The sequence below is a fragment of the Fundulus heteroclitus genome, chromosome 20 (assembly GCF_011125445.2).
Source record: "Fundulus heteroclitus isolate FHET01 chromosome 20, MU-UCD_Fhet_4.1, whole genome shotgun sequence".
Classification (NCBI taxonomy): domain Eukaryota; kingdom Metazoa; phylum Chordata; class Actinopteri; order Cyprinodontiformes; family Fundulidae; genus Fundulus; species Fundulus heteroclitus.
In genome coordinates, this window is record NC_046380.1 from 29146439 (window position 1) to 29161295 (window position 14857).

At 41.2% G+C, this 14857-nt stretch overlaps 1 protein-coding gene across 1 annotated transcript; it reads left to right on the forward strand.

The window, feature by feature from the left end:
* Positions 1 to 8222: 8222 nt before the first annotated feature.
* Positions 8223 to 9409, forward strand: LOC105931701 (RING finger protein 208). The gene is made up of 2 exons (XM_012870482.3): positions 8223 to 8614; positions 8745 to 9409. The coding sequence occupies exons 1-2, from the start codon at positions 8250 to 8252 to the stop codon at positions 8830 to 8832; spliced, it is 453 nt and encodes a 150-aa protein (XP_012725936.2). The 5' UTR covers positions 8223 to 8249; the 3' UTR covers positions 8833 to 9409.
* Positions 9410 to 14857: the final 5448 nt, after the last annotated feature.

Below are 14857 nucleotides of genomic sequence, written 5' to 3' on the forward strand. Positions count from 1 at the left end.
ACATATAAAGAAGCACTAATGCTTGTAAAACAAAAAAGCAAAACAGAAACTCAAGAAAATACCCCTAACATTTTGTGGGCATTTGTGTTTGGTTGATTATTTTTTCTGCTGTAAAATTTCATGCATGTCTTGATGACATAAAAACCTGATGACCTTAAATTTCCTGCTTTTAAATTCTGACAGAAGACAGAAGTTGTAATCTTGGGACCAGAGTCCTCAAAAAATATTTTTTTTAATTGATCACTTAATCTATATGGCATTAAATTGGCCTCTGGTAACAAAGTAGATGTCTTCCAATTGGAAAGTTGACGGTTCAATTCCAGTTTCTTACTGTCACACATTAATGAGCTCCAGGGCAAGGCCGATCTGTGTATCTTTCAATCAGGTTCTGCAATTAGGTGAATCAAGAATTTAAAAGATCACTACATAAATTTAGCCCAATGACCATAACAACTTTGGATATAAAAAGAAAACCAGCTTTATTTTTATTTTTTGCTATTCGGACCTAACCTGACAAAAGCCAGCTGTATGTTGCTCCGCCTAGCTCCACTCACATACATCTGGGACACCGCTGGTAGCAAGTGATTTCTCCAACCAATTTTATGGTCTGGCCAATCAGGACGCAGGGCTGGCATTTCATAGATGTGACGTAGTGGAGACGCGACCGTGACGTGAGACTGTTTTGATAGCAATGGCGGCTCGTTGAGGAAGCAAGCGTTAGCATTGACGCTGCTATTTCTTCCGTGTTGTCCAATCTACCTAATATTGTTTCATTAAAAGAACATCAGAGAACGGCTCTGAAGGCTTTTGTTGGTGGAAACCATGTTTTCGCCCTTCACCCGACCGGATTTGGCAAGTTTTGTTTTCCGGGGCGCGTCCGCTGCAGACGCGGACGCGCCCCGGAGCGGTTAGCGGTTAGCGCTAACCATGTTAGGAGGCCTTTAGTCCTCAACGCGGTCGGCCCGGGATCGACTCCGACCCGCGGCGCTTTGCCGCCTGTCTTCCCCCCTCTTCCTGTCAGCTCACTGTCAATAAAACGCGTGCCACTAGAGCCGTAAACACATTATTATTATTATTATTTTCCTGCGTCGCTATCATCAGCGTCACGGGTTAGCTTCGGTGTGAGTGGTTGAAATAGCACGTCAATAAAGATGACAGACAAGTGGCTTATCCAATCATATGCAAGGATTTTTGATAAGGCCCAGCCTTCAAAAAAGGCAATTCCTATGGCGGTGTCCCAGATGTATGTGAGTGGAGCAAGGCGGAGTGACATGCAGCTGGCTGTTGTCAGGTTAATTCGGACCAGGTTCTGGCTGCAGAAGACTGAAAATATAACGTCGCAGGTTATGTTTCTGGAACTGTTAACATAATCAGGGTAATCTAGAAGGAGAGCCAGCTTTACTGTCAGGAACCAAAAGAAACATTTACCAAACATAAATTTCTTACTTTTTCGACAAAGTTTAAAAGAGTTTTTAGCAGGTTTTTTTTTTTTTTTTTTTTTTGTATGAGTAGTGGTTTGACCAATTGCAGGTGGCCTATGCAACCTATGGCCTCCGGACCTAAACGTGAACACCTGCTTATCAGAGAAAACTATTTAAAACCACAAAGTACTTTTCAAATTGTATTATTTACAACAAACAAGGTTCAAGCGCAACACAAGTTAAAACAAACAAACAAAAACTCTTCTTTTTTTCAATTGAATGAAGAATAAAGCTTTGAGAAACAGCCTGGGTTGCCTTTAGTAGTTAACGTTTTGGTGATTTTTATTTTTTCTCTCTATGAAAAGGTTATTGTTACCCGTCACACTTCCAGAGAGCACACAATATTAGCCTGCGTGTCTTTACACAGAGTTTAATTAATAATTTTCACACTGAATTATCTTAAACTGTTGACATATTCAAATAAACATAGATACCTTTTCTGTCCTTTTGTCTTACGTATTTATTTGTGATTTTATATAAATAAGCTTATCTAAACATCTTGCCGATGACTTATTTTCTCATCAGAGCTTGGCACTTGTGGTTTCCCACCCAGACATGCCTCGAGGTCTTAATTCAATCAATCAGATACAAGTCGACTCATCAGGATTCCTTGAACAGCTTCTGGTTTTTTGCTTCAGGCAAAGATCGGGATCCAGGTCATCAACTTTTTTTCCACCTAAAAGTGTGTCCCATGCAAACAAAAGAATGCTCCTTTTGTTAAAAATCTCAAATTTCAGTCTGTTTTATTGGGATTGTATGTGATGCACACAAAGTGTTCAAGTAGTTCATGAAGTGGAAAGTAAGTTAGATATGGAGACATTTTCTACACAAACCTAAAAGAGGGCAGTTGTATACTACTTTGGATCACAGCTTGTTCGATAAAGAACAAAGGGCAAAAGTTTTACTTTCCAATGTGCAGCGATGTTAAGAACTCGGAGCTGTAAATACAACCAAAAGGTGGTTCTACACAAATTAGCTGAATACAAACACAGGCCACGGCTTTTATTGGGTAAAAAACCCTTGCCCTTCTCTTTCCTGTCTCAGTCGTTTGGGCCTGAACCAAAAAACGGTTCGGACCAATCACATTGCAGTATTGTGGTTTAAGGCGGGACATACAGCTGTGGCGAAAGCAAGAGCTGCCGGGCCCACAGCAGAACCAAAATAAACAAGCCAGCGCAGGAGGACGCACACACGTAGCTGCTGCTATCACATAGCTTTTGTCGGAATCCAGGATTTCTTCTTTAGACAAAAAACACCAAGAAGTGCTTTGACCAGCGTAACTTGTGGATTCTCATGGCGCCTGGTGCTTACATTTTCATTTTGTACCGTGATTGGCTAAAACCAACCTTTGGTAGGCTAGGTGTCACTTCGTCCAGTCAGCTCAGAAAGTTCTGCTGAATGTCCCACCTTTCCCCAAACAGATTTGATGTGCAGAACGGAGAGGGCTACATGTTATCAATCTGGCTGGCCAGATTTAGGTTTCATCTTTAGGTCCGTTCTAAAATTAAAATGCCCCCCCCCCCCCCAAATACTTCATAGGAAAAGGTAAACCTTTGACAATATTCAATGTCATGATTCATGAAAAGGCATCTGTCTTTTTATTAAAAGTATTAAATCAGGTTTTAAAAAAAGAAGAATTTACACTTTGTGATTGCAATGAGTATTTTAAAGCATGCAGGGGTCCTCGCTAGCAGACAGCAGCAGAAACGGATCCAGACAAATTCAACTGAGGCCCAAAATCACAGCGTCGTTTTCTTCCTGCGGCTGTTTCGCATGTCAGTTTGCAGTTTTGAGCATCAAGTTAAATGGTTGTTTTTTTTTTTTTTTTTTAATATAAAACAAGCATACACACATTTATAGCCTCAGCAAAAAGGCAACATTCATAGCCAAGAAATATGTGGGATTAAACTCTACATATCCTTTGCCATTCGGACCAGGTTCTGGCTGCAGAAGACTGAAATGATAACGTCGCAGGTTATGTTTCTGGAGCTGTTAACATAATCAGGGTAATCGAGAAGGAGAGCCAGCTTTACTGTCAGGAACCAAAAGAAAAATGTACCAAACATAAATTTCTTACTTTTTCGGTAAAGTTTAGAAGAGGTTTTTTTTTTAGCAGTTTTTCTTTTTTTTTTTTTATGAATAGTGATTTGGCCAATTGCAGGTAGTTCTTCGGCCTTTGGGGCTAAACCTGAAGACCTGCTTATCAGAGAAAAGTTGGTAACTCCTTTGCAAACCACAAAGTATTTCCCAAATTTTATTATTCACACCAAACACAAGGTTCAAGCGCAACACAAGGTAAAACAAATAAACAAAAACTCTCCTTTTTTTTCAATTGAATGATGATAAAAGCTTTGAGAAACAGCCTGGATTGCCTTTAGTAGTTAACGTTTTGGTGATTTTTATTTTGTCTCTCTTTGAAAATGTTATTGTTACCCGTCACACTTCCAGAGAGCACACAATATTAGCCTACGTGTCTTTATATAGAGTTTAATTAATAATTTTCACACTGAATTATCTTAAACTCTTGACATATTCAAATAAACATAGATACCTTTTGTGTCCTTTTGTCTTACATATTTATTTGTGATTTTATATAAATAAGCTTATCTAAATATCTAGCTGATGATTTAATTTCTTATCAGAGCTTGGCACTTGCGGCTTCTGTTTTTTTGCGTCATGCAAAGATCGGGATCCAGGTCATCAACTTTTTTCCACCGCTGTTACTGTCTTATGCTGGCCTTTGGCCTACTTATGAAAGCTTCTGAAACCTTGCGAAACATTTCCTTTGCACCCATCTTTTAAGAGCAGAAGAAAAACACATTCTTTTCTAACGGCAAAAGATTCATAGAAGAGCAACAGACCAATTTGCCAATAAGATTATGCAGGAAATCACGTGGTTAAAAAAAAACAACGACTGATGCAATCCGGTTGTTTTGGAAAAGTCATTGTTTTTTGATCGGTACTATACTGCAGCCATGCTTCGCATTGACGGTTTCTTTTTTTTTGTTCAATGAGAATTAAAAAAACAAACAAAAAAAACCAAACTGAGGTTTCGACAGTATATAAGCAAATGTGCATTCCCTTCAGTACAAACATGCAGGGCACATGTGACTTGGAGACATCATGACAGGCGCACTCTAAGCAGACTTACTTCACTTTTGTTTATCTGTGGGGTTTCCTTATATTCTGCGCAGCTGCAGAAAACCCTTTCAACACCTAGCTGTGATCTCAACATCTGGTTTTCAAAGCAAAAAAACAACAACAATTATTGACATGATTTGTGAAGAGAACCAGAACGGAGTGGAATGAGCAGACAGGACAGCCTGGCAAAGAGCCCAGGCAGCCCCACAGCGACTGAAACGTGATCCAAATGATGTTTTTTTTTTTTTTTTTTATTACAACATGAGCGGCGAGGTGCATTGTGACAAGCAGACTGGTCACAAGGTTGAGTCCTCCAGTCTGTTTATGCCCTTAGCAGCAGTGCATCACGTGTATACCGGTGGATTTGGATGTTTCCTAATGGAGGAAATAGCAAATGGGGAATACGGAGGGAAGTCGATCAATTGAAAAAGATCCATCCTTCATGGGTCAGGGCCTCCGACATACAAGGCCGGGGCCCTTGCAGCTGTCCGGGTTGTATTCCTCCAGGATAAAGTCCATCTGACTGAACAGAAAAAGCAACGGGAGCCACGCTGGAATTTGTTCAAAGTCTCTTATCAGCGTAGTGTTTATTATAGTCAAGTTGAACTCCCTTGTTTGGGTCAGGCCCACGTTATTTACAGTGATCCTCTTTTACAACAAAGGCCCGGATTTTCCAGGCATTTTATGTAAAATATAGTATAGTACAATTGTAATGTTGGAAAGGAAATGCATCTCTGACCTTTTACTTTAAGGGCTCGATACTTTGTCAGAATCCAGCGAGAGCCCTGCAGTCAATCCCTGGGTTAATGTGGAAGCACAGAGAAACGGAAACGTTTAACTTTTATCTTTTCTGCTGAGCAGCACGGCGGCAATATTCAATATCAAGGTCCAAACAAAGAGAAACGCACGCAGGAAAACGTGCCAGACTCCTTTTTCTATTCCATATCAAAGATCCCTGTTTCCACAAGAATCAGACCACACTGTTCGTTTCATTACAAATATCCTGTTTAGTTTATTGTTGATCAAGCAGGTACAGAAAAATGACGATACAATGATTTGTGCTTTTTTCTAATTTAGACATTTGCTTTAAAACTACGAGCTCTGGCCCACATGGCAAAAAAAAAAAAAAAAAAAAAGGACACCACAGATTTAGACAGAAAGAATTGACTCATTCATCCCAAGATAACCCTCCCCCTCCAGGCTGGTTTCCTGTAAAGCCTAATAAATGAATAAATCACAAATCAAATCATGAATTAACTTTGATATCATGTTCTATAAACTACATCTGATTTTATCATGTTAAATAAAAAAAAATTCAAATATTTTCATGATTTAATCCCTTTGACTTGCTTCTTTGGACCTTACCGTGCAGCCTGTTTGTTTTAATTATTACTGCCGTTTTTTTTTTATCTGTTTAATCTGGACACGGTCCCAGTAGGGCGATGGGCAGGGAACAGTACAGCAGCCGAGAGCCGCGTTAAGACAAGGCAAGTTTATTTGTGAGGTGCGTTTGGGTGACAGGATGATTTAAAGTGCTGTACACGTGCAGGGCACAAGAACAGGAAAAAAAAAAAAAAAGCACAATAAAGGCAAAATAAAGGCAGATAGAGAAAAGCTGGATTACACGGCTAAACCAATTATGCTTCAGTTTAAATAAAACAGTGAAAGGCATATAAAAATTCAAAAAAATAGGTTTCTAACCTTGATTTAAAGGAAGTCAGGGTTTCTATATTATAGAAAGTTTGTGGGCAGAACTGAAAAGAGGTGCACGAGTGAGGGTGAGGCACCCCTGCAGTAGACCACGACCCCCCAGATGGAAGACCTCTGGTTTAATGTGTTTCGATGTTCGGCAATTTATACCTCACATGACTTGAAGGAACAGGAGTGATTCACTCCCCCAGTCGGTGCATTAATAAGCTCTGCCTCATCCGGTAGATTTCCTGCTGTCAGTTTTACACCTGCCTAAACAAGCTCTCCAAAAGCAAAACTAAATCTCTGAAGAAAAGGAAAAAAAAAAAAAAAGAGATCAATAATCTGACTCAGCGGTCAGGTTTCTTCATCTGCAGAACCCGGGGAACTGGGAGGATTGTGTTTCAGCCCCCCCATTGTTCCTCTTTTGTGAGCCCTTGTGTTTTTTTTATTTTTTTTATTTCCCTCATTTTAAAAGAGACTGAAAGACATTCGATCTAAACTAAGGTTTAAAGACAAACTGAGCTGTATTTCCAGAAATAATAGAAAGTAACTCTGGAATTTATTTATGTCTCTTTTGTTTGTGTTTATTTTCCACTCTTTGGTTATTTAATATATTCTTCTTTAAATTATATTACCTGGTTTCTGTGTGATTCACCCACAAGCTCCTTAAAGAACTTGAGTCTTCTGATTTCTACTGATGATCTCAGACCCGGAAGATTCCCTCACATATATACACACACCTTTCAGTCGTAACTTATCGTATATCTGTATAGCGTCTCTTTATAGACATCGCGGTGAACCTAAACCACAAGCCTACTTTCTGGTCCGGGCCTGGGCTTATGGCATGTCATGTCATGTTAAGTCAAGTCATGACAAATATTTCATCTTAAATGAACAGAATGCATGCAGTAATATTACATAAGGGCTCCATCCTCTTATCTGTTTAACCAAGGCACAAGTAAAAAAAAAAAAACATCAAAATGAGAAATCTACTGGCACGTCTTCACATCATCACGCTTTTTAAATCAAATGAGTAAGAAACACAAGTTAACATCGTTGTTGATGCTGACATCCATCTTTACGTCCAGGATGGCTAAACACGTACGCTGCTGCAAATAGTGAACTGCGACGCTTTGCGGTTTAAGGACGATTTGCCGTAATTGTTGGAAACCACGAATTCTGCCGTATACCGCACAATCCTGAAGTCCAGTCATGGGTTCTTCATCTTAAGCTCCAGAGCAGTTGGGTTCTGAACCAGAACAATGATGCCAAAACACGGCAGGTTGGTTGATAAAGCAGTTTGGGCCTCTATAAATAAATTAAATCATTATGTAAAAACTGCTTCAGGCAATCCTATGCGACTGTGGAATATGCAAATGAATATCCTGTCATGCAGGTTTGTAAAAAAAAACAAACAAAATTATACATTTACTAATAGTCTGTGTGTGTGTGACACGTCTATTAATACGCTGCTTTTCTTTTTCTTCTTTTCTTTCTAAAATTAAACAATTTTTTTGCTTGAACAGCTGAGGGTTTCCTTATGGGTAAGATGCAGTTCCTTGGAAGGCTTGTTTACTTCTTGGCAGGCATCTCTTCCCTGGAAAAAGTCAGGTGATCGCCTCTGGAGGCGGTAAAGGGGGAGGGTGGAGGATTCTGTATTTAAAAGCGGCCCAGGCAGGCAGTCTTAGTCACCGTCTTTGAACACCGCACTGAGCAGAGAGCAGCGAGCAGCGAGCCAGTCCCAGCGCTTTCAACAAGTGAGTACGTTTGGGTCTCTTGCATAGCTGGATACGAATATTGCTCCGGTGCTAAACATTTACTCACTCATGTGATTTTTTTTACCACGACCTGTAACACCATCTCCTCCTCCTTTCTCCTCGCAGGCTTCCCGTCTTCCGAAAAGGAACCTGTCGCTAGCTGCCTCCTGAGATCAACATGGTGTCCGGTGAGGAACTGGAGTGTGTCATCTGCTGCCACGAGTACTCCCGCACCAGGAGGGTCCCCAGAGTCCTTCACTGCAACCACACCTTCTGCGCCCCTTGCCTGGAGAAAATGAGCATTCACAAGGGGCCCCTCTACACCGTCTCGTGCCCTCTGTGCCGCTGGGTCACCTGCGTCCAGGCCCACCTGCCCGTGTCGGGGGCTCTGTGGATCGACACGGAGATATGGGACCAGATCATTAAACACGAACACAGGAGTACGAACGGCAAGCAGCACCAGCAGCAGCAGCAGCAGCAGCAGCAGCAGCAGAAGGCGAACGATTTGGAAACAAAACCGGCCCGGCTCATCCAGTCACCGCTGTAAGTTTCTCCCTTATAGCTGCCCCTTTTTAACGCCCGCTTGGCTATCTTGTTGGTAATAGGTACAGTGTGATTTTTTGCAACTAAACACAAACATCTCCTTCTGTTTGCTTTTTTTTCCCCCTCTTAGACCTTGCTCCAGGCGGCATGGTTTCATGTCTGGACTCAGGGAACTGTTCAGCTGCGTGCCGCTGCATCAACATGTGGAGAGCTGCTGACGCTCTGAGAGAAAAAGCGCCGGCAGGACCGCGTTTAAGGAACCAGGATCCGGAGCGCCGCGTTTAAAGAACCAGGATCCGGAGCGCGTTATGTGAAGTTTGGACTTTGGCGAGTGTCGTTGGAAGGACTGGCCTTGCATTTGAGCACATTTTTTGTTTTGTTTTACATGAGTCAATCATGAGTGTAGATTAAGTTGTACAGAATTTTTTTTTGTTCATATGAAACAAAACCAAAGGAAGACCTCGTGTGTTATATATAAGGATCATGTAAAAAATAGTTAGATGATCCGTATAATTAATAATTTATTATCCTGTAATTAATAATGTTGTATTACATGATTCTGTTTGATTTGATCAATCTCACATTTATAAGAAACACACACACACAACAACAACAGTATCAGGTATCCTGAGATTTATTTTTACGCATGAATATGCCCTTTTTTTTTTTAAATATGTCTATGCATTTTTTTTTCCAAATGCACGTGGAACTGTGAATTAAGTGTCTGCAACATGACGGACAGTGTTGTAATATTAAGGCATTTGAAGTATTTACATAAAAATATTTTTCAAAAGAGCTTTTGTGCTAACGTCTGGTGTTTGAGCATGAGGGGGGGAAGCAATTGAAAGCAAAAGGACAGTAATTATGAATAAGACGTCAAAACACTAACACTTATTTTAAAAAGCCTGATAATGTAAAAAAATAATTCAAAATCGACTTGTGTACTGTGTAGGCTTGGATAAAACCACATTTAAAATTTGACAATAAAAGTAACAGCATCAGAGAGGGGGGGGGCGGGGTGTGTGCTGGTGGGATGAGTTAGCTCTGTGCATGCTAATTTATTATTTATTATTTATTACCTAAAAGTAATACATTTTTGCTGTTTTCGCTGTGTTTAAAAGACAGCAAAAAAATCTCTAAAATTAGAAAAAAGTTGCTTTGCTTCATTTATTTTTGTGAACATTCTTTATAGGATTGCCTGTTTCGTAGTTCCTTAAACAATGTCTTATGCATTTATCTATATAATTGCTCATGTAGGTGTCGAACGCTTAATATGCAAATATGCAGAGCTGAATACCATCAGATCTGAAACAACAATCAAATGCAGAAGCAATGCCAACAAATTAGCTCGAAGCAAAAATAGGCAGCTGCCTTGGAAAACATCAAGGAAGAGAAACAAGGAAATGCATTACCTCAAATCAGGCAATCCGGATTCCGCAGATGCTGATAATTTCTGCGTGAGGTGCTGGAGTCACCCTGAATAACTCAAAAGAAAAAAAAAAAGGAAGCTTGAATTTACTGTGTGCTACAGCAACCTGACTCGCAGTCATGTCTAGTTTAATGTGTGGAAAGTGTTCGAGCAAGACATGAAGCCCCCCCCCCCCCCCCCTTTGGCTCAAGGGGAGCCAAACATCTGTCACCAGTATGCAAGAAGAAACAGGCAGAAGCAGACTCTGATACGACGCTGGAGACATTTGCATGTTTAACATTAGGGCTGGAATCTGGAGCAGTGCAAACTCTCCAGTCTGCATGTGAGGACCAAATGACACAAGGAAAGAATGTGCAAAAACCCATATATATATATATATATATATATATATATATATATATATATATATATATATATATATATATATATATATATATATATATATATCTCCAGGGTGTACCCCGCCTCTCACCCATTGACAGCTGGAGATAGGCACCAGCACTCCCCCCGACCCCACTAGGGTTAGACATGCTGGATAATGAAAAAAATAAAAATACATTTTATATATATATATATATATATATATATATATATATATATATATATATATATATACACACACACACACACACACACACAGTTGATAGAGGATTGGCGCCCCCTGGTTGCTGCTGAGGATAGGGAGACTGTTTAACGTGTTCAATGCGTGGCGTAGACCTGTTCCAGTTCAATTAAGGGTACATGCCAAGTGGTAGATCTGGCTTACATACAAGACATGATTCGTACAGGAGAGAAATATTTTATCCCGATCATCCTTGTTGCAGGGAGTTACAAAAATAAAAACTTAAAAACTTACCAGGAAATTGGCTTAAAGCAACTCAGCTACTCAAAAACAGTAGTTTCAAGCACAAATGTCAGGCTTCTTAAAAGTCTGTCCACCTCTATGCTCTCAGCACTTGGTTGGGGCTCGTCTTGCATGAATTACTGCATCAACGCTCCGTGGCATAGAGTCCATCAGCCTGTAGCTCTGCCCAGGTTGGTTTGATGGCTGCCCTCAGGTCATCTGGATCGTTGGGGCTGGCGTCTCTCATCCTCCTCTCGACAAGAACAGTAAGCCACAGATCCTCTCTGGGTTCAGGTCAAGAGAGTTTCATGACCAGCCAAGCACAGCACCACCCTGGTCCCTAAACCAGCCGTTGGCACCTTTGGCTGCATGGACTGGTACAAAGTCATGCTGGAAAATAAAATCAGCCTCTCCATACAGCTCGTCTGCAGAGGGATGAATTTCCTGGTGGACGGTTGCTTTTGACCTCAGAAAACACAGTCGATAGGAAATTAATCTATATACAGGAGCTGGTCCTATACTTAGAATATCATGAAAAAGTTAATTTGTTTCAGTAATTCCATTTAAAGATTTAAACATGTATATTGTATTCATTCATTACACACAGACTGATACAGTTCAAGTGTTTTTCTTTCTTTTAATTTTGATGATTATAACTAACAACTAACGAAAACCCACGTTGCTTGAGGTCCAGTGTGAAGTTTCCAGTCAGTGATGGTTTGGGGTGTCATGTCATCTGCTGGTGTTGGTCCGCTGTGTTTTCTGAGGTCAAAAGGTCAATGCAGCTGTCTACCAGGAAGGTTTAAAGCGCTTCATGCTCTCTGCTGCTGACCAACCTTATGGAGATGCAGGACTTGGCACCTTCAGTCAGTGCCAAAGCTACATGATACCAGTACCTTTTCATGTTCATACTTTTCAGTTGGCCAACATTCCTGCAAATGTGTTTTTTGTATTGGTCTTAAGTAATATTCTGATTTCCTGAGATGCTGAATTTGGGGTTTTCATTAGTTGTCAGTTATAATAATCAAAATAAGTTATCTGTGTGTAATGAATGAATATAAAAGTTTCACTTTTTGGATGGAATTACTGAAAAGAAATAAACGTTTTCATGATATTCTACTTTCTGAGATGAGTGACAATATTTTAACATTTTCCTTTTTAGCTGCAATTTGAAATTGCAAGATCATATTGAAGAAACCAATTTGTCATAAAATGGAATATTTGTTATTTGATAGTTTATAATAAAAAAAAAAAAGCTGACTTTTTTTAGCTGTTAAAATTTCCTTTTTAAACATTGTATTGTTTTCACAGTTCACTTGAAGTTCTTGAGTTTGCTCCAAAGCGAAAACATTCATGTTCAATAGTTAACCCTCTACAGTTGAGACCCAAACAAAACTTATATTAATCATGCCTTTCCTGTTAATTTAGGTTTTTATTTTTAACATGACAGCACCTCAGGGCTACAGTTCTATTCTGGCAACCATCCCTTTAATAATTGCCAAGATTTTAAGCGTCGCTCAGACCGCAGCCTTCTCCGGTATTCAAACCAACGACCGCATTACTCCAACAGAAGACTTTCATAGGAAAACTGTTTAACCCGGACATTTATACCGCAAATTATCCGTAATGTGAAACTGAAATATAAACCTTTAGCTACCATAAAGAAATAATAAAGAAAAGAATTCTGGAAGAAAAAAAAAAAAGATGATTAAACCTGATCTATGTTTCTGTTCACACGGTGCAGAACTGTATGCTCGGGTAAATGCTGGGAACAAAGAAGGAGCAGAAGCGTGCTGAGATTGTGGTTATTTTATTGGAAACAGTGAAAGTGGATTATTTTGAACCCCGTTTTCCCTGAATTAGCTCTACCAAAAAAATCCTCTTTAAACTACACTATGTTAGGATGAAATACAGTTAAATACTCAGACAGTACGACACAGAACCGAATGCAAAAAAAAAAAAAAAAAAACAAACAACAAAAAAGATAAAACAATAAAGGGTTTACCTACTAGCACGCAAACCATCCAGGAGAAAACTGTCTCACAGCAACATGTCTGAACACGAGCGTCGCTGCAAGTATCAGCAGATCAGCACCGCCGCTTGGCAGGGAAACAGACGACAACACTTTGCATCAGACGGCCAGGGCCGCCTCGTCAACAGCATCCTTATGGTTACATAAATTAGTCTTTGTGCAGAACAATGAGGGGGGGGGGGGGGGGGGGGGGGTAGTTTGTTATAGCTTCTGGGCAGGAAAATAACTGGCCTTAAATCCTTTTTTAGCCATAGTAGGTCCTAAAAATCTGGATTCAGATGAATACATACATTTTTCTTTCCAGTCCGTGTTCAAGGAGCGAGGAAGCTTCTTTTTCTTTTCCATCCCCCCCTCCATCCCCACCCCGCTTCAACAATTTAAAAGCTTTTCACATGATTGCTCGTGAAACCGGATCGGTACATTCAGCGCTCCTCCGTGGCTCTCCGTCGCATTCAGACATGATCGACCCATCCGAAAAAAACGTCGTCACTACGGGAACACGACAGCCACAACGCGGATTTAAATTAAAACAAAGCCGTCACAGTTTTTCGCCGCACCTCTTCTCAAACGTCTTCAAGGAACTTCCTCTTCCACAGATAACATGATTAAAAACAAAAACAACGACAGTAAAACGACATGAGTAAACAAACACGGGGGGGGGGGGGGGGGGGGGGTACAGCATTTATGTCCGCTAAATAAATACAGGGCTTCGAGGGGTTAGTGTGGGAACTTTTAAGTAAGGCTCGTGAGAAACTAAAGACACGTTCAGGAGGATTTTTTGCTGCTAGTGGCAGGAGGACAACCTCTCTTCACACAGATAAGCAGATCGAACACAATGTCTTAGAATTAGATAGACTAGGATGGGGATAAAATATGAGCCCAAGGGGGAAAATATTAGGATACGTTACAAATAATACCAAAAGTCATTTCAAATACACTAAAATAGCCCCAAAGAGCCTATCGGATAGCGAGGGCTGAAATGCTTTGTGGTTAAAAGCAGCAAACGAGTGACACGACGGTAAGTCTAAAGTTTGAACGTCCCTTTGTGACGGTATGCGACTGAAGGGGGGGGGAGTGCGGCATTTCTACCTCTCATTGCATCGGTTCCCTATAAGTAGGGGTACTGGGCGAGGCGCCTGGGGCTCAGCTGGTAGGCGCCGTACGCCTCAGCTCGGGGCGTCACGCTGACGTAGGGGGAGCCGGCGGCGAACTGGTGCTGGTAGGCCGCCGGCAGGCCGTGCAGCAGGCTGCTGACGCTTTCCTTGCGACTGGCTGAGTCCCTCCTGGAGGAGGAGGAGGAGGCGTACGTTGCTGCATAGGCGGAGGGGGAGTGTCCGTGGCTGCCGTGACCCCGGGCCAGCAGCTGCTCCATGGCCTGAGAGGCCGAGGAGAGGGCGGTGGACGCCGGGTAGGTGTACAGGCCGGCGGCGGCCGAGCCCGGCGCCAGGGCCGACACTTCCGGGAAGCTGTAGTGAGAGGCGGCGACGGTCGGCGGGAACGTCTGCTGGCGGTGTAGCGATGAGCTGCTGTGGGAGACCAGCGAACGCTCCTGGGAGGAAGAAACCACCGACTGAACCTAGAAAACAGACATTTGATGAAACACATGTTAATCCTCTTACTATACGCATTCAGACCTCTTCATTGCATCTTTAAAATGTGTATTTTATCATAAAAAAAAAAAAAAAAAAAAAAAAAAAAAAAAAAACATCATTTGTAGCGCCTAAACTTATTGTTCACGCAGCACGCCGTCGGGTTGATCACCTCACCTGATCCACAGGTTTCATATTCATTCCCCTCAAACATTTCTCATTTTTAATGACTCAAACTTCTAGAAGGAAAGATGGACGGACGGATATAATCAATGCTGCCCAAACATGGATGACAAAACAGATGAACCACAGGTGGATGATGGGTAAATAGAGAGATGGATGGGTAAAA

What these genes read in the sequence shown, in the direction of transcription:
- LOC105931701 (XM_012870482.3), top strand. Translation starts at nt 8,250, where the DNA reads ATGGTGTCCGGTGAGGAACTGGAGTGTGTCATCTGCTGCCACGAGTAC. An exon ending in CGGCTCATCCAGTCACCGCT is followed by an intron (nt 8,615 to 8,744) that starts GTAAGTTTCTCC and finishes TCCCCCTCTTAG; the next exon opens with ACCTTGCTCCAGGCGGCATG.